General features: G+C 51.7%; 1 protein-coding gene across 1 annotated transcript in view; it reads left to right on the plus strand.

Moving 5' to 3' along the window:
- Positions 1-24237, plus strand: part of LOC308669319 (putative cation-transporting ATPase 13A5) — a gene marked incomplete at its 3' end in the record, with an annotated part of 37869 nt that overhangs the window by 7636 nt on the left and 5996 nt on the right. Inside the window, exons 2-16 of the mRNA XM_081329955.1 lie at positions 7958-8131; positions 9345-9485; positions 10063-10133; positions 10268-10348; positions 11261-11789; positions 11971-12105; positions 12890-12962; positions 13288-13419; positions 14678-14848; positions 16532-16689; positions 17885-18301; positions 19156-19217; positions 19491-19638; positions 22366-22452; positions 22890-23046. Coding sequence (XP_081186081.1) covers positions 7958-8131; positions 9345-9485; positions 10063-10133; positions 10268-10348; positions 11261-11789; positions 11971-12105; positions 12890-12962; positions 13288-13419; positions 14678-14848; positions 16532-16689; positions 17885-18301; positions 19156-19217; positions 19491-19638; positions 22366-22452; positions 22890-23046 — 2536 coding nt within the window. The remainder of the gene's footprint in view (positions 1-7957; positions 8132-9344; positions 9486-10062; positions 10134-10267; positions 10349-11260; positions 11790-11970; positions 12106-12889; positions 12963-13287; positions 13420-14677; positions 14849-16531; positions 16690-17884; positions 18302-19155; positions 19218-19490; positions 19639-22365; positions 22453-22889; positions 23047-24237) is intronic.

A 24237-nucleotide genomic window follows, 5' to 3' on the forward strand; every position in this document is an offset into this window, starting at 1 on the left:
CCTTTGCCTCGCTGAGATCCCTCCCATGATTGCTCTCGAATATAACACCCCTGGGATTTCTCTTCCCTTTTTGGAAAAAGCGCTCGCTCCCTCTTTCTTGCCAGCTTATACGCTGCAAAAAAACTCTCCCATCTGTTTGTCTCTTTATAACCTTCAGCTGGGCAAAACAGTGCATAATACGTAGGGCAGCAACGTTTGAACAAATTGTACTTTAGGTTAGCTAATTTACAGAATGTATGCAAAATTTGGGACTTCTTATTCCCTTGGGACTGAAATTTGGGAAAGCTGTGGCTCTTACTACCACAGTCAGCTGTGGTGGTTGTCTGTCAACGCTGCTAACATGGGATGTTTTTGCATTGACAACAGATGGAGATGCAACCATTTTCTTTTGCTTTTGCTTTTAGAGTTAGAGTTAGATGATGTTGGGGGGAGGGATGTGCATGAGAGTTTAGCTAGACATAATAATACTGAACCTAGTGTGAGAATCAAGGTCATTGAAATAAGAGATGATAAAGAATTGGCGGGCTGGAGAGCTGGGGGGAAGCTCGCATTTCAAACTAATTGGGGATTGTGATTTATGACTGTTAACTGGGGGAGGAAATTGTGCTTTGATACTATGTGCTCAGGGGAGGGGAACTCAGTTTTTGGCTTCCACTATGTTAGTGCCGATGCTGTGCTACTCAAATAAAGATTCTTTAAGGCAAACAATGCCTCAAAGTTCTTTGAAGAGCTCCATCTGTCGGAACTGCGACATTGTCATTTCCAGTGCTCAGTGACAGCTTCCCACCAGCAAAATCCATGTGGAAGCTGGCAGGGATTTGCAAGTCCAAGGCAGCAGGGTCTGGGTAGAGAGTGAGGAGGTGCATGAGTTATGATGAGGGTTGGGAAGGGTGTGCACGGGTGTGCAAGAGGTAGGAGGCAGATGAGGGTGTGAGGTGTGGTGAGTGTCACGGGAAATTCATAAGGGTGCTGCACAGGTTGGAGAGGAAGTGGGAGGATGGGGGTCAGGGAGGGAAAAGCTGAAGAAGAGCAACTAAGACGATCAAGGGCCTGGAGATTAAAACACATGACAAACGGTCGCAGGAATTGGGTGCGGCTAGTCTAGAGAAAAGAAGGATTATTCAAACAAAACAGAAGTAAACAGAACTGAACACAAGAAGGCATAGCAATATATTACAATTAATAATGCAATCAACGAGTGTCCAAAGTCTGCCTAGTTATACAGACAGTATAACAAAACCTATCTACCTTCAAGAATGAATGAACCTTTATTGTCAAAGTACAACCATGTATACGTTGAGATTGGCTGAGCCTCCCTTCGTGCCCCCGACCCCCAGCTTACAATGACACAAACCCTCCATCTTATTACGCCATGTGAACTAATTGCACAACACACTGGCCTCGCATAAAGTTATTTTCCGTTCAGGAGCCTGACAGCCCACGGATAGACGCTGTTCTTCAGCCTGTTGGTGCGGCTGGCTATACTCCTGTATCTCCTACCCGATGGTAGGAGAGTAAAGAGATACCGTCCAGGGTGTGAGTCGTCCTTGAGAATTTTCCTCACTCTTTCAAGGCAATGAGCCCTGGTGACGTCATCCAGTGGTGTCAGGGAACAGCCCACAATGTCTTGTGCTGTGCTCACTACCCTCTGTAATACTTTCCTGTCCACGGCTGTCAGACCAGCATACCAAACCACGATACCATACGAGAGGATGCTCTCTATGGTAGACCAGTAAAAGAGGGTCATAAGCCATTGTTCTACCCTGTTCTTCCGCAAGACCCTGAGAAAGTGAAGCCTCTGTTGGGCCTTTCTGGCCACCTGGGTTGTGTTAACTTTCCAGGTCAGATCTTCACAGAGGTAGACTCCCAGAAATTTAAAGGAGGAAACTCTCTCCACGCAATCCTCCCTGATGTAAAATGGGGCAGGTTCCTCCTTTTTCCTCCAGAAATCTAGCACCATCTCTTTTGTCTTGCCGATGTTCAAGTGCAAGTTGTTGTTACAACACCATATGGATAGTTTTTGTACCTCCACCCTGTACGCTGTCTCATCCCCACCTGTAATAAGACCCACCACGGTCGTATCATCTACAAACTTAATTATCGCAGTAGATGGGTCAGATGATACACAGAATGTACAAAGAATACAAGTAGGGGCTAAGCACGCAGTCCTGTGGCGAGCCGGTGCAAAGCTTCAGGGGGGTGGACAAAGCAGACCGATCCTCACTGTTTGTAACCGGTCCCTAAGAAAGTCTTGAATCCAATCACAGATGGAGGGGGAGAATTTCAAGTCAGTCAGCTTCTCGATGAGAATGCTCGGCAAAATGGTGTTGAAAACCTTCAGAGAGATTGAATCATAGTGACCTGACAATAAAAATTTAGTTTTACGTGTTGGCCTATGGCTGTAACAATAAACTGATAGATTGAAGGATTAGAGGTGACACCATGGCAGCATACCAGTATTTGTGGGGCTGCCACAAAGAAGGGGGGTGGTGGTCAACTTATTTTCCAAAGCACCAGAAGGCAGGACAAGAAACAACGGTTGGAAACTAATCAAGGGGAGAAGCAGTCTGAAATTAAGAAGAACAATTGAGGACAATTAACCAGTGGAACAACCTGCCTCTAGAAATTATGGGTGCTCCAACACTGGAGGCTTTCAAGAAGAGACTGGACAGTTGCTTGTCTGAAATGGTATAGGGTGTCCTGCCTGAGCCGGGGGGGGTTGGACTAGAAGACCTCCAAGGTCCCTTCCAGCTCTATTCTGATTGATTGATTGATCGATTGAGGGTGCTCAGGGGTGGGCTAGGGAATGTGCACAATGGGGGAAACTTACCAGAGCAACTTGTGGCCTCCCCTGCCGGTTTCCCCATTGACTTTCTCTCTGCCAACTTCCCACAAGGAAACTCAATGGGGAAGCCGGCAGGAAGTCAGAAGTCCTTCCTGCTTCCACTGCCTGTGGCCACCCTGTTGATCTGTTCAGGTAAGGAACTATCTCCAAAAGGGTGACCCAAAGGTTATCTAGTTTTCCTCCATTTCTCCGACTTGCTTGCGTGAGATCTCTTTCTTGCCTGGTGGCAAAAGTCTTGCTGCCTGAGGCTTTCCGATTCTGGCTTTGCAGCAGCCATACAGGTTTGGCTCAAAGCCAATCCTGCCTCTTCGCTTAATGGAGGACGTACTCTTAAACGGGAGTAATTATCTCTTCCGCAGTCCACTGGTTGACTGAGGGGCCTTTCTCCATCTCTTCCTGGCTCCTAGAAGATTCTGAACTGGCGAGTCGGGCAGGCGATGCTGCGGGCACAGTTGCCTTCCGGTTCCTTGGAGCCTCTGTTCCTTGCAAAGGAAGACTCTGCAAAGCCCCCTCCGCCTCTTTCTGCACTGGGGGGGGGCGGGTTTGATCCCACTCGGATCTCCAGGGGATTCTACATTTCTCCCTCCTGATTGCCCATTGGCAGCGCTGCCTCCTTTCTGGACCGGGTGCCAATTTATTCTAGATGTCTCTGGAGATTCTCCATCATCCAGATCATGGTTGTCCCAAAGGTGCTTTTTCCCAAAAGGCAACTGGACTTTCTTGGGATTTTTTCCTTGAAAATGTTTCGCTTCTCATCCAAGAAGCTTCCTCAGTTCTTTGGCTTCTGGTGCAGGGGGCTCCTGGTGGGCAGCAGAAGGAGGAGGAGGAGGAGGAGGGGAAGGAGGAATCCCCATGGGGGTCTGCTCTTGGAAGGAGGGGCATCTCCCCAGTGCATTGCATCAGAGAGCCACATGTCCCACCCCCTGTGCCTCGCACCCTGCCCAGCTCCTGGTAAAGATGGCTGGGCATGCCTGGGGCTCAGCCTGCTCCCCTAGGTTCTCCCCATAGCCAGGCCCCTTTGTCAGCCCAGGGCTGCCCCAGCAAGGGTCCCCAAGGAACCCAGCTTGGTGGAGGCAGCTTCCTGCCAGGACCGAGGGCAGAGTGGGAAGCATCTCGAGTGTCCTTGGGGAGGGGGGTCTGGCCCCACGGCAGAGCTGGCAAGCAAGGCAGCCTGCCATGCCACTTCCTGGGCAGCCTGTCCCACTGGCTGAGCCTTCGTGCGGTCATACACTTCCTCCTGACGTCCAGCACGAAACTCTCCCTTGTAGTTTCCACCCAGAGGTCCTGACCCTGTCCTGGGCCGGCCTCTCTCGGCCCATCTTAGTTTGGTCAGAGCTGAGGCAGTTTGTTTGCTTTCAGCTCGATTGCTCCTATACGTGCTATTCTCCAGAAATGTTTGTCGAAATACAATCCTGTTGGCAAAAGTTTCCAGGATTTGATTTGTTTTTAAATCTTATGTCACGGTTCTGACAGATGAAACTCTTCAAAAGAACTTTGAGGCATTGTTTACCTTAAAGAATCTTTATTTGAGTAGCACAGCATCAGCACTAATACAATCGAAGCCAAAAACTGAGTTCCCCTCCCCTGAGCACCTAGTATCAAAGCACAATTTCCTCCTCCAATTAACAGTCGTAAATCATGTTCCCCAATTAGCTTGAAGTGGGAGCTTCCTCTCCAGCTCTCCAGCCTGCCAATTCTTTATCAGCTCTGGGCTCAGTAACCTTGATTCCCGAGCCAAGTTTAGTGTTGCTCTGTCTAGCTGGACTCTCATTTACATCCCCTCCTCCCAGCATCATCTAACTCTAAGAGTAAGACATAAGAAGAAAATGACTACATTTCCATCTGTTGCCAATGCAAAAACATCCGGGTTTAGCAGCGTTGACATCTTTCTGCTCACTCTTTGGGCCCACCATCACTCACCTCCCTCCCTATTGGGCCTCCCAGCTGCATCCAGGACTGAAGGCTGCTTGGGCCCCTCTTCTGGAGGCCACCCCCCCAAGCCCACCCCCCAAGCAGTCTTGATCTCTTGGGGCTGAAGCAGGAATTGTGTGTCCTTGCTCAGCTGACAAGCACATAGAAAATAGAACAATGAGTTGGAGGGAACTTTGGAGGTCTTCTAGCCCAACCCCCTGCTCAGGCAGGAGACCCTAGACCAGGAGTAGGCCACCTTGGCTCTTTTATGACTGGTGGACTTCAACTCCCAGAATTCCTGAGCCAGCCACGCTGAGGGGAAAGGGAGAGTTTTCCAAGCTGAGCCATGCTGGCTGAGGAATGAAGTCCGGGAGTCACAAAAGAGCCAAGGTTGCCTCCCCCTGGCCTAGCCCTAGGCCATTTCAGAATAATGGCTGCCCAGTCTCCTTTTGAGAGCCTCCAGAGGTGGAACACGCTTCTTCCTCCTGCTTATTGCTGAGGTGGAGCAGATTCCTGCCTCTGAAACAGGGTGATTTCTGTGCAGTGATCTGTCGCCTGCTGCAGCTGTTCCTGGCCAAACCCTTCCTCCAAGCTACCCCACCTACGCAACCAGGGGAGTCGCAGTCAATCCTCTTTATGCAAACGGCCTTCAAGGTGTTCCTGGACCCCCAATTCAAACTCTCTTAACGTTCAAGAAATGGTTTTTTTAAAAAATGGAATGATTGACTATTGTCATTAATTATCCAATCCATCATTACAATCCCATAAATAACCTTGAATTTGATGGATAGAAATCACTGCCGTTTGGCTGTCAAAAGGGTGCCCTGAGTTTGAGAGATTTTTCAGGATAGATAAGGTTACAAACCCGCCTGCTCGGATCTGTATTAATGTTATCTGTTGACGGATCTCTTTTAATGCTTATTTATGTATTTGTTAGATTGATTTGCTTCACCTTCCACCTGCAAACAGAAAGCAGCGTGAGAAAAACAGCTGCTGTGCTTGAGGTTGCCTGTGGAGAGTCTCCCTCACCCGGCTTCAGGGTTGTCCCAAAGAGGCTTTTTTCAAGGGGCACCTGGACTTCCTTTGTTTTTCCCTGAAAATGTTTCGCTTCTCATCCAAGAAGCTTCTTCTTTTCTGACATTCAGTCAGAACTGAAAAAGCTTCCTGGATGAGAAGCGAAATGTCTTCAAGGAAAAACAAAGAAAGTCCAGTTGCCTCTTGAAAAAAGCTCCTTTGGGAGTTGCTGGGCTGACAACTTTCCGGTACATAGAATCCAAAACTAACCAGCCAGCCAGGATTCACAAAAAGCACTAAGCCTCTAATTCTGGTCTGTGACTGTAATGAAAGACTGGTTGGTTGATTAAGCCCCATAAAAGCCAAACTGAGGTCCGCAATAGTCTTGAGTCTTTCACTAACCTGGCCAAGCCGGTTGGGTGGCTGTATCAATTGCTAGCCTGATCTTCAATTACCTCTTCCAGGTTCCTTGAGTGAACTAAGCTACTGAGTGGTATCTGAGTTCAGGTCCATGGTCAGTTGGCTCATAACAATTGCCTAAAATCATCTCAGCTTAAGTGGTGTTCCTTGGCAATCATTGTTAGCAAATAGCCTGGCCAATTTCTGGCTTGCTTTGCACCCAGCAGACCCCAGTTGCAAATTGGAGCTGACTCATCTGTGGTTCAGCTCAGCCAGCAAGGAGGTGGCGCCAGTTTTATTTACTGGACAGCAGCAAAGGCCAAAACAGCTTCACATCATCCACCTTGAATGGCTTGTGACGCAGGGCTGTCCGGGGACCCTGTGGACAAGCCAGGGCCACTAGCCTGGACTCTCCAGGTGGGAGGGGCCTTTGGTAATTCCAGCCTTGACATTTGGCAGAACAATAGAGACGACAAGTAGGACACCAGGTGATAAGCTGACTTTGTAATAATGCCGCTTGGGGTGTGTGTGAAAGCCCTAATAAGCAGGCATATACATAGAATGAAGGCTATTGCTAAGCACATTGGTTTGTGCTTAAATTGTAAGCCGCCCTGAGTCTTCGGAGAAGGGCGGGATATAAATGGGATTAAAATAAATTAAAAAAAATAAAATCTCCTTTTTTTGCACCACGAAGGAAAGAATTTGGTTTCTGAGGACGAAGTGTCCAACGATCTTGCATTTGAAGAGGACAAAATTAGGAAACAGGTTCATCTAACAGAATAACGAAATAACACAGCTGGAGTCACATTCTCAGATTGTAGCCACAGTGGCTTCATCAGATTGGGGAACACCTACAGCAGCGTTTGTACAACATGCAAAGCTGGATTAATCTTAACTCTAGTTAGGTTTGGTGCTGTAGTGTATTGTACAAATCCAGTCCAACGGCTGATTTTAAGTGGTCTCTGAATTCCACGTGAAAATTCTTCACATTTTTAAAGAGTGTCTTGGAAAGTTTCCTGTTTCAGAATAAAGTCCAAAATTCAATACAGTATGCAAGACTCAGTGACTTCCCAGGTATATTTTATGCGGTTGGGAAACCTGTTTGTTGAATATAAGGATGGTTGTGTCAAGCACGAAAGGCCAGTCCACACGTGAAGGTTCAATTAAGCTGATTTACTGCTAAAAGCCTACGCAGAGGAATCTTCTCAACTAATGGCCAGCACGGGTTAGAGATAGACAAGAGTCAAGGGAATTCAAGGGAAGTTGGACTTTGTTTGCTTCTGGCTACGTAGGGATGCTAGGTTGATTCCTCTGTTGAAAGAAAACTCTTCTTCGGGGTCCAGTCCAAGCCGGGAATAAACCAAACGGAGACTGCTTTAGGAAGAAGGTTGTAATTTATTGAAGAGCAGAGCTGGACGTGCTCAAAAGCTCAGGTCAAAGTTCATGCCACGGGAACAGGAAACAACCTCAAACACAAAAGCCCAGGAAGGTATAAAAACCCACCACTCCCAGCTACATGGGGTCAGCTTTCCCAGAGTCACATTTTTGTCTGGCTCTGCTCTTCGATGAACCACAACCACCTTTCTAAAGCAATCTTCATTTTGCTTATTCCCGGCTTGGACAGGACCCCGAAGACGACTTTTCTTTCAGCACCTCTGTTGACTCCGCCCCAGGTTCTGCCATCTGTTCTCCTCCAGGTCGATTATTTTGAAAGAGACTTTACCAGGACTGAGCCTTCACGCAGACTGAGTGGGAAGGTTCTCTTCACGGCAAACTCTTTCCTTCCAGGAGGTATTTGGCTACAAGACCCAGGGCTTCCGGAGGGCCCTGTGCCTGGTTGGCTACGTCCTGTCCTGCGGAGGCCTCCTGCTTCTCTTCCACTGGAAACCCGAGTGGGGCGTCTGGGCCAACGGCCAGCCCTGCAGCTTGGAGGAGGCTGACGTGGTGCTGCTCAGAACCACAGTAGGTCCCTTTCACTCTTCTGAAGCAACCCGATTCTCTCCGTGTTCGACTGTGGGAGTCACAGCAGAGAGTTGCTCCTTGTTCTGTTCTTCCTTAGGCGTCATATCTTCTGCCCTGGACACAGACAGAGCTTGGAGAGCCATTTCAGCTTCTCCTTCTTCAGAGGAAAGCCGTGGCTTCTGCCAGTCACAACTACTTTGTTTATTTGACTAAACATTCATTCGTTGGGCCACAAGATCAGACTGAATTTGATTTATAGAAGTTCAGAGATTGGGCTGGTGGGAAACTGAATCCGCCACAGCATTCAGGATGGGTGGTTTCTTCCTTATTCTGATCTAATGCTGGGTACTGCAGCCCTTCCGCCTTGCTCCTGCTCCTCTTCCTCTTCCTCCCTTTCTGAATCGGAATCAGAGAGTTGGAAGGGACCTTGCAGGTCATCTAGTCCAACCCCCCACCCACGCAGGAGACCCTACACCATTTCTGACAGTCCAGTCTCTTCTTGAAAGCTTCCAGCGACGAAGCTCCCACAACTTCTGAAGGCAACTCCTGTTCCATTGGTTGATTGTTCTGTCAGAAAAATCCTCCTTATTTCCAGGTTGAATCTCTCCTGGATCAGTTTCCATCTGTTATTCCTTGTCTGGCCTTCAGGGGCTTTGGAGAATAGGTTGACGCCCCCCCCCCTCTCTGTGGCAGCCCCTCAAATATTGGAAGGCTGCCATCATGTCTCCCCTGGTCCTTCTCTTCGCTAGACTAGCCGTGCCCGGTTCCCGCAACTGTTCTTCATTTGGTTTAGCCTCCAGTCCCCTAATCCTCTTCGTTGCTCTTCTCTGCACTTTTGCTACAGTCTCAACATCTTTTTATAGTGTGGAGACCAAAATGGTTTGCAGTATTCTACGTGTGGCCTTACTAAGGCTTTATAGAGTGGTGTTCGTACCTCACGTGAGCTTGATTGGATCCCTCTGTCAATGCAACTCTCTCCTTCCAGAGGAAAAAGACATTGGCATAATTTTAATGTTGTAAGTTGCCCAAAGTCACCCGTGGTGAGAGGGTGACAAATACATTTAATGAGTAAGTCAATAGTTAAGTAAGAGGATCCGGAACCCAGTCTCTTGCTGGAGGGATTAAACCAGTCCTGCTCTAACAGAAAAATCCCCCACCGAATTTCCAGATTCAGCCAGAGCTTCTCTCCTTTCCTCCTTTCCTCTTTCCCCAGGATGAGAGTAAGAGATACACTCGGAAGCGGGTGATCTGCCTCGACTTCCGGGATCTTCTGGGCCGTGAAGAATTGGATCAGGGCTTCAGCAAAGAAAAGCATTCAGTCCTACGGAAAGCCATCAAGATGCCCGACATGAAAGTAAGCAAAGGGTTACCTGGGAGCAAGTGGGGGCTGCTGGTGTGTGTGTGTGTGTGTGTGTGTGTGTGTGTGTGTGAAACACTACCAAGAGCCTCCAAGCTTGTTTTGCTCTGCCTCCCGCTGGGCCAGTTCCATGGGGCACAGCCTGAGGCCAGAGCGAGGAGCCACCACGACCTGCAAAACACTTGCAGCCCTCCACCCGGAGGCTCCTGCAGACTTCACCTGCATCCCCTTCCTGATTTAAGACCTCCCGGTGCCCCCCCCACCCAAGGACCCATCCAGGAAGAACACGGGCTGTCCCCACATGGCCTTGGGGGGGCTGCTTGCAGAAGTCAACTCTGGACACCCTGGCGTTTGTTTCCCGGTGGCATTGCCTGCCGCCCTCAGGGTGGAAGGAGGCAGCGGGAGTTCAGCTGGGGAGGGGGAAGCGGGGGCTGATCTCCCTGCCCCAGGCAGAGCCGAGCCTCCAAAGGACAAGGCCGGACCTCCCGCCCCCAGGCCTGGCTGAAGGGAGGCGAGGGGAGACTGGCCGGGACCCCTGGCCGCCTAACCTTTTCCTGGTGTGTTGCTCTTATAGGGGAGATATATCCAGGTACAAAAAATACGCTATATCTGGGATTTTTCTGAGAAAGAGTTTGCCCGAATTGGGTGAGTTTTCCACTTCTTAAGAGGAGGAGGAGGAGGAGGAGGAGGAGGAGGAGGAGGAGGAGGAGGAGGACGACCAGCCGGGGGGTCCCTCCTGCCCAGCCCCCCCCAATGCTTCGGTGTGGGTCCTTTTCTAGGTCGCTTGAGGATGGCAACACCTGCTACCAAATTCACCACCGATTTGGAGATGGGCTGGAAAGGAGGGAAAAGGCGCTCAGGTACGCTCCCCCTGTGCAATCTCTCTCTCTCTCTCTCTCTCTCTCTCTCACACACACACACACACACACAGAGAGAGAGAGAGAGAGAGAGAGAGAGAGAGAGAGAGCTTCCTTAGGGATCCGGAGGTTGGTCAGGCTGCACGATCATCACTGGTTGAGACTTCCATCCGCCAGAAAGTAACCTTCAGCCAACCTTGTGACTTAAAACAACTCTAGGGTTAGAAAAGTTACCCTGCATGTTGCGTATTGTTGTATGTTGCAAATTTTGCATTTAATTTTTTTCTCAAGCATCACACACGAAAGCACACATTTAGAATTAAGCATGGATGGACACAAGATTTTCCTTCCTTCCTTCCTTCCTTCCTTCCTTCCTCCCTCCCTCTCTCCCTCCCTCCCTCCTCTCTATTTAATCATTTTAATTGTTTTTTAATTTTTGTATTGATGTTTTAAACACCTTGTAAACCGCCCTGAGTCCTACGGGAAAAGGGCGGTATATAAATCTAATAAAATCTAAATGTAAAAAATCTATTTTATTTCTACTTTCCTTATTTTATTTCTATTTGTCCCCTCCCTCCCTCCCTCCCTCCCTCCCTCCCTCCCTATGTTATTTCTCCTTTCCCTATTTTATTTCTATTTGTCCGCTTCCCTCCCCCTCCCTCTTGATGTTTTATTCCTTCACTAAAAGCAACCGGGAAGGGATGGAAGCGGCCGATCTTCTCCAAGTGCTGCAAAAGCGCCTGTCCGGCCAGAGAGAGACCAGGGGAAAAACTCCCTGGCCCTGATCTGAGTTTGGACCTTGAGTGGCGCGCCGGGGGGGGGGGGAGGCGGCGGCCGTGGGGTGCGTGTGTCCCTCTGCCTCGCCTCCCACCCGGGTCTGCCTGGCCTGAGGCCGCTTCCCCTCCTGCCTTCCAGGCGCTCCGTCTGTGGCCCCAACGCCATCGAGATTGAAATCCGCCCCATCTGGAAGCTGCTCTTCAGAGAGGTGACCGGCCTCCCCTCTCTGCCTTTGGGGGACGCTAGCGAGGAGGAGCCTCGGGGTCTCGGGGTCAAAGCCCGACCTCTTTATTCTGGGGGGTCTCAGACCCACACGAAGACGCTGAAGGGCAGATGCAGACCCTCCGGAGGGATCCTCCTTCAGGGACCGGGACCTTTCTCTCCGGAAGCTAAGGAGCGCCAGACCGCCTTCTCCCCAAAGGCCCGGCGCTCCCTGGGGAACTGGAGGGAGACGACGGGGCCCGCTGCCTGTGAGGCCCAAGGGCAGCTCGGGGTCCCCTCGCAGCGGAGCCAGCTCAGCCGCGGGTGCTGGGCAGCGGGGCGGGGACAGCTCAGCCCTGGCCAGGCGGCCGGAGTCCTGGGCCCAGCAGACGCCTGGCAGAGGGCCGAACATCTGGGGGCAGCCGCGGGCTGGCCCAGGGTTGGCTTGCTGCTGCCACGGGTGCAGGTCGGACCTGGCTGGCGGGCGCCCTGGGAGGGCCACGGGTGACTTGGGGATGCCAGCCTGCCCTGCCAACGTCAGGCTGCTCTTGCCAAGGGCGGTTGCCGCACAGCTCTTCAGCGGCTGTGGGGGCTTGGGGGGGTGCCCCACGGCTGCCCTGACCTCCCGCCCATTGCTCTGCCGGCAGATCCTGAACCCCTTCTACGTCTTCCAAGCCTTCACCCTGATCCTCTGGTACACCCAGGGCTATGTAGAGTACTCCTCGGCCATCGTCATCCTCTCCGTCATCTCCATCGGACTCACCACCTACGACCTCCGGCAGGTCAGCTCTCCCCCCCCCCCCCGCCGCCCTGGCCGCTGGACAGAGGAAGGGTGGCTGCCCCCACCGTCCTCCGCTTATTTCACTTGTTTGGTCAATGCCTTGCCCCTCCCCCAGACCCTCCAGGCAATGCATGCAGCCCCCTCCAATTCCCCCACCCCACCCCAACCCTGTGAGGGAGGCAGGGCAGTGGGAGGGACTGGTCAGCTGCCGTGGTCCAATGAGTCTCTTTCCTCTGGCTTTGTTCAGGGATGGAGTGGCCTGCTCAGGGGACTCTGCGCATGCTCAGGGGACTCTGCACTTCCTGGGATGCACAGCTGCCTTTGGGGTGATGAGCCCGCTTTGGGACTGGATGTGTCTGGGAGGGGATCCTGCAGAGTTCTCCCCTTGGGGGGTCAATGTGGGGAGGGGGTCTTCTGCTTTCCCGCAAGGGCCTTGCAGCAGCTGCTTTTTTGGGGGGGAGGTGTTTTGCATTCTGGTCTTAGCTCTCTTCCCCCCCCCCCCAGTTTGTCATGGAGCTCAGCGAGACCCCTTTGGGCTTTTTTGGGCAGGTCAGGCAGCCCCTGGGAGCCCAATGTCCCCCCCCCAGCTTGGCTGGTGATGAAAGGGGGAGTCCAGGCCCTTGTGTGGGTGCCTTGCCGAAGGGGGGGCAGAGACCCATAAAATTTGGCAAATCTGATGCCCTCCAGGACATGGACTAGCCTTTTCTTCCTTTGGGGGGGGGTAGGGAAGAAAGAGGCAGCCAGAGACACAGATGTTCCAGCCCTTTAACCTTCTCCCCCCCCAGCAATCCATCAAGCTGCACAATCTGGTGAAGGAGCACAACCAGGTGCAAGTCACAGTCTGGACGAAAGGCGAAGGTGGGTGTGGTGCCCCCACCCCCCCGAATATCCCTGCCCCTCTCTTTCTCCCAGCCCAGCCCTTTACAAGGACTGCTGGGCCCTAGGGGAGGGGGCTTCCACAGCAACTCCCTGGTCACACCAACAGCATGTCGTGGAGGCAGAGCCCCTCCCTCTGGGTGGCCAGAAGAGGCCTTCAGAGAAGACCCCCCACCCATTTCCTTCCCAAACTACAGCAGTTCCTGGGACAGCCAACCTCTCCTGGCCTCCCCTGCACGCAAAGGACCTGGAGGGAAGGGTCCAGGGCCGCATCCCTCCCTCCCCCCTCTCTTCTCACCCTCTCCAGGCAGTTCCACCACGGAGTCCCATCACATAGTCCCGGGGGACCTCCTTCTCCTGGAAGGCCAGCGCTCCTCCCTGCCCTGTGACGCCATCCTGCTGGAGGGAAGCTGCGTGGTCAACGAGGGGATGCTGACGGGTACGAAGCCGTGCGTCCTCTAGGGGCGCGTCTGCTCCCCACGGCCTGTGGGTCTGGTGGGCAGGGAAAGGGGTCTGGCAGGATTCCCAAAGGATCTTTCAAAAACACAACTGGAGTTTCTTAGCTTCTTACTTCTTGAAACATTTTCAAGAGAGAAAATTAGAAAGGTCCAGCTGCTTTTTGAAAAGCCACCTTTGAGACGACCATGAACTGGATGACGAAGCATCTCCATGAGCACCAAGAGTCTCGTAGGACGGACCCTGGTGGAGTGTTGGTGTTGTTGACGGAAACGTCTTCATCGTGGTCCAGTCCAATCTGGGAAGAAACAACATGGAGACCGCTTTAGAATGAAGGTTGCAGTTTATTGAAGAGGAGAGCCAGACAGGAAGATGGCTCTGGGGAAAAACTGACCACATGGAGTAGGGAGTGGTGGGTTTTTATCCCTCCTTGGGCTTTTGTTTGGAGTTGTTCCTGCGGCACGAACTTTGACCTGAGTCTGAGTCTGCCTTTCTGGTATTCTAATGGCGGTGGGTTAATCCTATTATGTCCCAAAGGTCATATCCTGCTTCCCTGGGGCTGTGGCTGATGACAGTTGGATTTTTGGTGTTGATTCTCGGGATCTTTCTTCCTAATCCCAGTTTCCTGGCTCCGGTCTTTCTGAGAAGATTATCACATCTGCATTTCTGCAGACCTGGTTGGGGCAGAGAGACTTGGGGGGTTGGGTGGGCTTCTGCCTTTAAGATCCTTTGGGGAAATATAATATTCTGCCTTTTTAATATTTCCCAAAACATTTCTTTCTCAGGGGGGGGGGCTTACTTCCCCCAGTGTGCTGGTGTATATTCGCACGGTGTGGGGGCAGGGGGTGTAAAACGCTGGCGGTCTCGTGACGGGGAGGACTTGCACCAAGCGGGTCACGGAGCAGCTGCGGCTATCCAACCGGGAGATCGTTCCCAATCGGGCTGCCTCTCGCCTTTGCAAGCCGCCTCTGCCTGAGGATGTCTCTCCTTGAAGGCTCTTCCTGGCCTTCTTAGCTTCATGTCTGCTTGGAGACCCACCAGCAGACGATGGCAGAAACAGAGCCAAGAAGCCCCCCCTCCCCGGCCCCTAACCTGTGGGTCTGGTGGGCAGAGAGAGGAGTCTTCTCTTCCCCATCTTTTCTTCACCCGGAGGAGACTTGGGCTTGTAGCTTCCTTGGGGCAGCTGTCCTGCCATATTGAGGAGGGGTCCTGAACTGTGTGGGCTTTCCCCTGGCCCTTAGGTGAGAGCATTCCTGTCTCAAAGACCCCCCTGCCTCACTCCGACAACACCCTGCCCTGGAAGATGTACGGGATGGGCGATTATCGGAGACACGTCCTCTTCTGTGGCACGGAGGTGATCCAGACCAGGCGGGCAGGACCAGGGCCCGTCCGGGCGGTTGTGCTGCAGACAGGTGAGTGCAGAACCAGCGGCTTTGCTCACCTTGGGGAAGGCTCAGGTGGTGGGGGTCCCCGGCAGCTCCTTTGTGCACATGTAGGATGGGGTGAAGTAGCTGTCCACCCCCAAATGGAAGGGATATTCAGTGCTCGTACGTGAGAATGTAAATAGAACCGTTGTGGGCAGTGATGATAACTTTGTGAGCTGTGGACTACAGTTCCCAGAATTCCTGAGCCAGCTATGCTGGCTCAGGAATTCTGGGAGTTGTAGTCCACCGGTGGTAAAATTGCTATAGGGAAGCAGAGTGAAAGATTCCTGGATTCAGAACCAGCCCAGTGATTTTAGGATTGACATTCACAACGTTCTTGATTACAGACCCAGTTGGCCTTGAAGCTCACAGGTAGAGGTTAAATCATGACTTTCACTCATAATTTATTGATGGAGTCCACTCCCTAAAAATACAGAACTCTAACATTTTTCCAGTTAAGGAGCAGGTTGGAAATGTGGGCAGCTGATCTACCTGTTGGCCAATCATCTTCAGGCATTGGTCATCCACCCCACCTCCAAACCCCCCCCCCGACATCTGTCAAGAAGTGGCTGTCCAGTCTCTTCTTAAAAACCTCCAGTGTTGGAGTATCCACAGCTTCTGGAGGCAACTTCTGTTCCACTGGTTGATCGTCCTCCCTGTCGGGAAATTCCTCCTTAGTTCCAGGTTGCTTCTCTCCTGGATCAGTTTCCTCCCCTGGCTTCTTGTCTTGCTTTCTGGTGCTTTGGAGAATAGCTGGACCCCCTCCTCTTCTTTGTGGCAGCCCCTCAAATACTGGAAGACTGCCATCATGTCCCCCCTGGTCCTTCTTTTCTCTAGACTGGCCAAACCCAATTCCTGCAGCCATTCTTCATATGTTTTAGTGTCCAGGCCTTTAATCAATTAAATTTAATTAAAATTTGAGGCTGTCTTTGCCCCCAGGCAGTTTAGACTAATGTTGATCAACTGTAGTTCTAGTACCGCTTTGCAAGACCTTGGTAAGGCCACACCTGGAATACGGCATCCAGTTTTGGTCACCATGATGTAAAACAGATGTTGAGACTCTGAAAAGAGTGCAGAGAAGAGCAACAAAGATGATCAGGGGACTGGAGGCTAAAACATATAGGGAACGGTTGCTGGAATTGGGTATGTCTACTTTAATGAAGAGAAGGACGAGGGGTGACAGGATAGCAGTGCTCCAGTATCTCAGGGGCTGCCCCAAAGAAGAGGCAGTCAAGCTATTCTCCAATGTGCCTGAAGGCAGGATAAGAAGCCACGGATGGAAACTAATCAAGGGGAGAAGCAACCTATAATTAAAGAGAAACTTCCGGACAGTTAGAACAATTAACCAGTGGAACAACCTGCCTCCAGAAGTGGTGAATGCTCCAACACTGGAAGTTTTTAAGAAGAGACTGGACAGCCATTTGTCTGAAATGGTAGTGGTTTTCCTGCCTGAGCAGGGGGTTAGACTAGATGACCTCCAAGGTCCCTTCCAACTTTATTATTGCTATTACTGTTACTGTTACTAATTGTTATTGTTATTAACCATTCATCTGAAAAGGTGTAGGGTCTCCAGCTTGAGTGGGAAGGGGGGGTTGGACTAGAGGACCTCCGAGGAGCCTTCCAACTCTGTTTTTCTGTTAGTCCCCTTACTGGCTGCCTCTTTCCCCGCAGGCTTCAACACTGCCAAGGGGGAGCTGGTGAGGTCCATCCTGTACCCAAAGCCCCTGAACTTCCGGCTCTACCAAGAAGCCTTCCGGTTCATCGTGGGCCTGGCTGTGATTGGGATCCTGGGGATGATCTATGCCATCTGCGTGTACGTGATCCAGAAGGTGGGCCCCAGAAACAGTCCCCCCCCAATGCAAAACTCCACGGGCAAACAGGAGACCCAAGGCTGCCATTGCTGCTAGTGACGGCCTCCTCCCTCTGTCTGTCTGGGCTCTGCTGCAGCCTGTCCAGGAAAAGAGCTGAAGGCAACAGCAAACAGCAGACAATAAAGTTATTATTCTCTTCTCTTCTCTTCTCTTCTCTTCTCTTCTCTTCTCTTCTCTTCTCTTCTCTTCTCTTCTCTTCTCTTCTCTTCTCTTCTCTTCTCTTCTCTTCTCTTCCCTTCCCTTCCCTTCCCTTCCCTTCCCTTCCCTTCCCTTCCCTTCTCTTCCCTTCCCTTCCCTTCCCTTCCCTTCCCTTCCCTTCCCTTCTCTTCCATTCCCTTCTCTTCTCTTCTCTTCCCTTCCCTTCCCTTCCCTTCTCTTCATTCCTCTTCTATATTCTCTTCTCTTCTCTTCTCTTCTCTTCTCTTCTCTTCTCTTCTCTTCTCTTCTCTTCTCTTCTCTTCTCTTCTCTTCTCTTCATTCCTCTTCTATATTCTCTATTGATTCTCTTCTCTTCTCTTCTCTTCTCTTCTCTTCTCTTCTCTTCTCTTCTCTTCTCTTCTCTTCTCTTCATTCCTCTTCTATATTCTCTTCTCTTCTCTTCTCTTCTCTTCTCTTCTCTTCTCTTCTCTTCTCTTCTCTTCTCTTCTCTTCTCTTCTCTTCTCTTCTCTTCTCTTCTCTTCCCTTCCCTTCCCTTCCCTTCCCTTCCCTTCCCTTCCCTTCCCTTCCCTTCCCTTCCCTTCCCTTCCCTTCCCTTCCCTTCTCTTCCCTTCCCTTCCCTTCCCTTCCCTTCTCTTCTCTGTTCCGTTCTATTCTCTATTCTCTGTTCTGTTCTGTTCCATTCTATATTCTATTCTACTCTGTTCTGTTCTATTATTCTGTTCTGTTCCGTTCCGTTCCATTCCATTCCATTCCATTCCATTTCATTCCATTCCATTCCATTCCATTCCATTCCATTCTATTCTATTCTATTCTATTCTATTCTATTCTATTCTATTCTATTCTATTCTATTCTATTCTATTCTATTCTATTCTATTCTATTCTATTCTATTCTCTTAACAACCGTGTTGCTAATTTAACAACCGCAGTGATTTGCTTAACAACAGTGGCAAGAATGGTCGCAGAATGGGGCAAAACTTGCTTAACAACCATCTCGCTTAGCGACAGAAGTTTTGGGCTCCATTGTGGTCATAAGACAAGGATGGCCTGTAACGGCCTCTTTCCTGAAGCCTTTCCTTGCTTCCAACCCCCCACATCGGGGTTGGCTCCCCCTCTCTTGGAAAGAGAGCCCCCCCCGGTGCTGCCAATCATCCACTCCCCCGATCAGGGCCCCCTCAAAAAGCTCTGTCTGCCGCACCCACCCGCGTTGCGTCCTTTCCCAGCAATCCGCCTCGGACACTGTGGCCATGGCCCTCCTGCTGCTGACCATCCCCGTCCCCCCGGTCATCCCGGCAGCCCTGACCACCAGCATCATCTACGCCCAGTGGAGGCTGACCAAGAAGAAGATTTTCTGCATCAGTCCCCAGAGGATCAACATCTGCGGCCAGATCAACCTGGTCTGCTTTGACAAGGTGCGGCCGTGTGGTTGTGTGCGTGGGTGGCTGCAGGGTGTGAGTGAGCAGAAAGCTCCCCCGGGGGAGGCTGGGCTGGCTTCTGGGGGGGGGTATTCCGGGTCTGATGGAAGCCCTCAGTGCACAGTGGCTGCCCTTGGCAAGGACTCAAGAACAATTAATCGGTGGGACGGACGTTGCCTCCAGAAGTTGTGGGGGCTCCGTCCCTGGAGGCTTTTAAGACGAAACTGGACAGCCACCTGTCTGAAATGGTAGAGGGTCTTCTGCTTGAGCTGGGGGCTGGACTAGATGACCACCAAGGTCCCTTCTAACTTTGTTATTCTGTAATCCCAGATCAATTAATCAGGGAACAGCTTGTCCCCAGAGGTTGTGGGCGCTCCATCAATGGAGGTCTTCAAGAAGAGACTGGACGGCCATTTGTCTGAAATGGTCTCTATAGGGTCTCTTGCTTGAGCCAGGGGTTGGACTAGATGACCTCCAAGTTCCCTTCCAACTCTGTGATTCCATTATCCACCTTTCACTTCCACCCTGCGGAGTTCTCTTTTCTTCAGACCAGCCCCACCTTTGAGACAGCCCACCCGTCCCCCTCTCACCCTTTCTTCCCATTCACAAGCGGTAATATTGGCCAACCTTCAGCCAGGGACGATGTAGGTTTAAAGTTGGCTTTGTACAGGGGCACGATTTTCTTTATGTGTTTTTTTTCTTCTTGTCGCCTTTGTAATTTTTTACTTTGTCTTTTTTGCTTTTGTACTTTTAAAAAAACATGTTATCTTTGAAAGATAAACCGACGGAGGGGCAGCTGGGCCTGCAGCCCAGCCTGGTGGGGCGTAATCCTGGCGCTCTCTTTAACCCAGACAGGCACCCTGACCGAGGACGGCCTGGACCTCTGGGGAGCCCTGCCTTGCCAGAACCAGAGGTAAGAAAGAAAGATGGGGTGGGGTCTGAGCTGAGCTCAAAGAGGGCAAGAAAAGGGGGAAGGTTGCTGAAGGTGAGTGGAAGGCTGGGAATCTGGAACATTGGCTGCCCCTTCCGTGGCCCTGCCAGGCAGTGAAGCCTGGCGTTTTCCTGCCGGCTGCCCGGGGGGGGGGGGCTGGCAGGGCCCACCTCTGCCCAGGGAGCCAGCTGGGAAACTGCCCCCCTTCTGCCCTGCTCCCAGGCGATCCCCCGCTGACCCCCACCTCACCCTCAGCTTCCAGAGTGTGCACAGCTTCTCGGGGTCCCCCGTGCCCTGGGGGCCCCTCTGCAGAGCCATGGCGAGTTGCCATTCCCTCTTGCTGCTGGATGGGAAGATCCAAGGAGACCCGCTGGAGCTGAAGATGTTCGAAGGCACAAACTGGGTGAGCACGATTCTGCTCCAGCTGCTCCTGACACTGGAGGCTCTCCAGCTCTTGTGGGGGAATTTTTGGGAGGGGAAGAAGCTGCCCTCGTCCTTGACCCCCCCTTCCAGCTCCACTGGCTCCAGGGGGCACCCCCAGAGGCATTTCTGCCAGCTCCACCCCTTGCCCTGTTTCTGAACGATACAGAGGGGTTGGCAGGATGGCCAGTCTCCCCTTTTGGCAGCAGATGGCCTGCTGGGTTCTGGGCTCCCTGTACAGTGGGAAGGGGTTATTATGGGATGGGAAGAGGCTTCCCAGGAAGGGAGGAAGGGAGTCCCCAAACCATAAATCTTCAGAAGGTTTTCTTGGCTGGAGAAATTCCTTGGGGGCCTCTATTTGACCCGTCAGCTGATGCCCCAGGACAGGCGCTGCAGTTTGGTAAGCTCTGAGGGGAGCAAGGGGAGGCCTGGGATTGCTCCAGGGAGTGGGGAGACCCATGGCCAGTTTGGGGTTACCTAGTTTGGTAATAAACGTCTGCGAGAAAACCACCAAGCTCAGAGGCCACCTCTTCCTCCTGCTCCTCCTCCCTTCTAGCACTTGTTGTTGGGTCATGAAAGGCCTGCAAGGAAACCACCAAGCTTAGAGACCACCAAGGGCCCCACCTCCTCCTCCTCCTCCTCCTCCAACACCCCTCCCTTCTAGCAGTGATGATGCTACCTAGTTGGGTCATGAAAGGCCTGCAAGAAAACCACCCAGCTCGGAGAGCACCAGGGACCCCACAGTTCAGCCCTGAGCTACAAATATTCTCTTCTGTTGGCAGAAATCCTTTTATTCTAGCAGGTGGTGGGGACAGGGGATTTGTGGTTGGCTGCCAGGATGGCAAATCTCCCGGTTGTGGTGCCCGAGGGGGTCTCCACCGGGGCTCTGTCAGCTCTCCTGGACCTTCTGAGAACCAACAGAGTCCTCCAGTCCCGCCTTCTGGCTTCCTCCAGAGAGCTCTTCAATCCAAGCTGACTGTCAGATCCAGGAGAAATTGCTCTGGGTTGTTTGGGGGGTTCCCAGACACCTCCTGACCTCAGGAGCGGGTGGCGGCTTTGCCCGGTGTGTTCCTGACTGGCACATGGCACAGGAGACTCCCAGCCTGCGGCATTATGCAGCCAAGGCCAAGGAAAGGGGCAGCCTGCCAAGTGCCGCAAGGAAGGCTTGTCCAGGACAAGAACAAAGGCTGCCCTTTAGGGCCAATTTTACAGGCTTGGCCCCACGCCAAGGCTACGGATCAGGTGCCCCCAGTTAATAATAATAATAATAATAATAATAATAATAATAATAATAATAATAATAATAATAATAATAATAATAATAATTTTATTTATATACCGCCCTTCTCCCAAAGGACTAATGCCAGGATGTGGTTCTCCCTTTGCTTGTAATGTGCAAGTTGTGAGCGAAGGCCTGGCTCAATCTCCTTTGGCTTCTTTCTGGGTCTGTTTCTTTAATTTTGTCACGCTTCATTGCAACGGCTTTTCCACTTGTGTTAACACGTGAAGTAACTGCACACCCTGGGATTGTGGGGGTCGAGTGTCCCGTTTCCCAAGAGGTCAAGATCGTAGCTGGGGACAGGGGGCTGAAGAAGGAGTTTGCTGAGGAAGAGAGGTTGCTGGGGGACCCCTCAGAAGCATGTCTGAATTGGTCTAGGCCAGCTTCCTGCTCGATCAGGGGGTTGGACTAGAAGACCTCCAAGGTCCCTCCCAACTCTGTCATTCTGTTTACTTTCAGACCTGGCCAGGCTGGAAGAAGGAGGCGAGGGGGTTGAGAAGGAGGTGGATCCCCAAGCAGCTGACAGCCCCTCGGGGGGGGGGGCAAAGAGCTGGATGTAAATTAGGGCTTTTCTGTCCATGCTGGGAAGCCGATGTCCTGCCTTGGGGGGGGCAAACTCCCCACCTTCCAGGCCCTGAGCAAACGGCACAGGTGCACAGACCCGTACATGCCCCCCCCATGTCATGCTGGCTCACATTTTTCCTGCAGGCGCTCTACTTCCAGTTCGGTTCAACACACCACACACAAACACACATACACACACAGAGTGACAGCCACACTCAACTCATTTTCAATCTTTTGAGGCACAACTGGTTCTTTGGAAGACACAAAGGCCCAGTGAATTTAAAATAATAGCAAAACTTTACTGGTTAAAATACGAATGAACCTTTATTATCGAAGTACAACATGTATACAGTGAGATTGGGTGAGCCTCCTTTTGTGCCCCCCCAACTCACAGTGACAACAACACACCAGCCTTGCAAGTCAATCATACATAAGAGTTATTTCCTGTACAGGAGCCTGACAGCCCATGGATAGAAGCTGTTCTTCAGCCTGTTGGTGTGGCTGGCTATTCTCATTCCCTCTCTCTCTCTCTCTCTTTCTCTCTCTCTCTCTTTCTCTCTCTCTCTCTCTCTCTCACACACACACACACACACACACCTCACTTGCCCACCTCCTCCTCCTCAACCAGCCAGAGGGACAGAAGCTGCCAAGTCTGGATTGAGAGAGTTACACAATGGAAGTGGGGGGACTGCTTCATTTTGATCCCCAGAGTCCTTGGTTTGTTGATTCTCAAGAGAGGCAGCTACACTTGTTCTGATGATTGACAGGTCTGGCTGAGGAATTCTGGGAGCTGAGGTCCACAAGTCATCAAAGGGCCAAGTGGGAAGAGCCCTGCTCTAATGCTTCCGATGCTCTTTCTCACGCCAGGAAATGGAAGAGCACCAGCCGGAGAAGAGCCGAGCCAGCCTGCTCCAGTCCTGCCTCCTTGTGAAGCCCGGGTCTGCTGCTGCCCCAGTGAGCCAATTCTCGGGCCCTGCCTTGTCCCAGGAGAAAGTGGGGCTGGCAAATGAAAAAGCATGGTGGAAAATCAGGGCTGGGAATTCTCTGTCTGTGAAAGCTTGGGGGGAAAAAAAGTTAAGCTGGCAACAAGCCAGCCAGAATAGATTCGCATTTGGGGACCTTTTTCTGCCCAGGTGCAAGCAGGCGCCGAAAAAGCAGGACCGTCTGAGCATTCAAGCAATTACGGCATTATTAATTAATCCTTTTGTTTATTTAAGCCAGCAGTCAGGGGCACCTCCTGCTGCCGACTTGCTGGTGGGCCACAAGCGGGATCTCAGAGGGGTGGAGGGTCCCTCCCTTCAAGTAATCCAGATTCGCGGTGGTGGCCAAATTCGCTTAACAGCCTCTTGTTCCTCGGGGTGACTCCCAAATCTGCCTCCCTGCCCTCCCAGGCCCCCGTGGAAGGGATCCTAATCCTGCACCAGTTCCCCTTTTCGTCCTCCTTGCTGAGAATGTCGGTCATCACGCAGGAGCTGGGGAAGAGCGAGTTTGAGGTCTGCATGAAGGGAGCTCCGGAGACGGTGGCCGGCTTCTGTGAAGAGACAACGGGTAAGGGACAAAGAACCAGCAGCCTCCGGTCAAGGAGCGGTCCGGCCTCCACGTTCAGCCCCACCCTAGACAAGGACCATGTTTGTGTGTGTACCTTTGGAGCTGACCAGATGGGGTTGCAGCCTTGGGGAGGCTTAGGTGTAACACTTAGACTTATATACTGCCCCATAGTGCTTTACAGACCACTCTAAGCAGTTTACAGAGTCAGCCTCTTGCCCCCAACAATCTGGGGGATGGAAGGCTGAGTCAACCTTGAGCTGGTGAGAATCGAACTGCTGGCTGTGAGGAGAGTTAGGCTGCAATGCTGCATTCTAACTACCTTGCCACCACAGAAGGAAGGAAAGGAAAGGAAAGGAAAGGAAAAGGAAGGAAGGAAGGGAGGAAGGAAGGAAGGAAGGAAGGGCAATATCACTTAGACTTATATACCACTTCATAGTGCTTTATGGCCCTCTTTAAGCAGTTTACAGAGTCAGCATTATTTGCCCCCAACAATCTGTGTTATCTTTTCACAAACCTCGGAAGGATGGAAGGCTGAGTCAATCTGGAGTCGGTCAGGATCGAACTCCTGGCTGAGGGCAGAGTCAGCCTGCAATGCTGCATTCTAACTGCTGCCCCCCCAGGGTTTCACCCCAAATTGAAGCCCAGCTGGGGACCATCTCTGGAGCTCAGATGTCAGGCGATAGGAGCATCTGCACGGTAGCCCTGTGGCTTGGGGTGGAGTGAAGTCAAGGGGGAGGGAAAGCGGTGGGTGGGGTAGGGGGACCTCTATGGCCGATGCTTGGCTCATGGGTGCATCCCACCCCTTCCCCTTTTCATTTCTGGGGGGGGGCATTCATACTCCTTCAGCAGAGGTTTCTGGAACAAAAGGGGTCCTCTTCCTATTGTCCCACTACCTTTATCAACTTGCCATACAAGATAATGTCTGGTCTTCTTTTGGAGGCTGATCTGAGATACTTTTTCCCAGCTGCCTGGATTGTTTCCTTGTCCAAAAGGGAAAGTGCCTTTACTTACTATATTTATTTATTTGTAAAATTTATGGGCTGCCCGTCCTACTTTAAGGCAACTCTGGGTGGATTACAGTCATAAAAAATAAAACGGTAGAAAGACAAAGGCATAAATAAAATAAAATACTACGCACACGGCCAAATACGGTGGCCCAATTAAAGATGGGGAGGGGGGAGCAGTTGTTAA

Source organism: Vipera berus (genome assembly GCF_964194415.1).
Source record: "Vipera berus genome assembly, chromosome: 5".
NCBI classification, from domain to species: Eukaryota; Metazoa; Chordata; class Lepidosauria; order Squamata; family Viperidae; genus Vipera; species Vipera berus.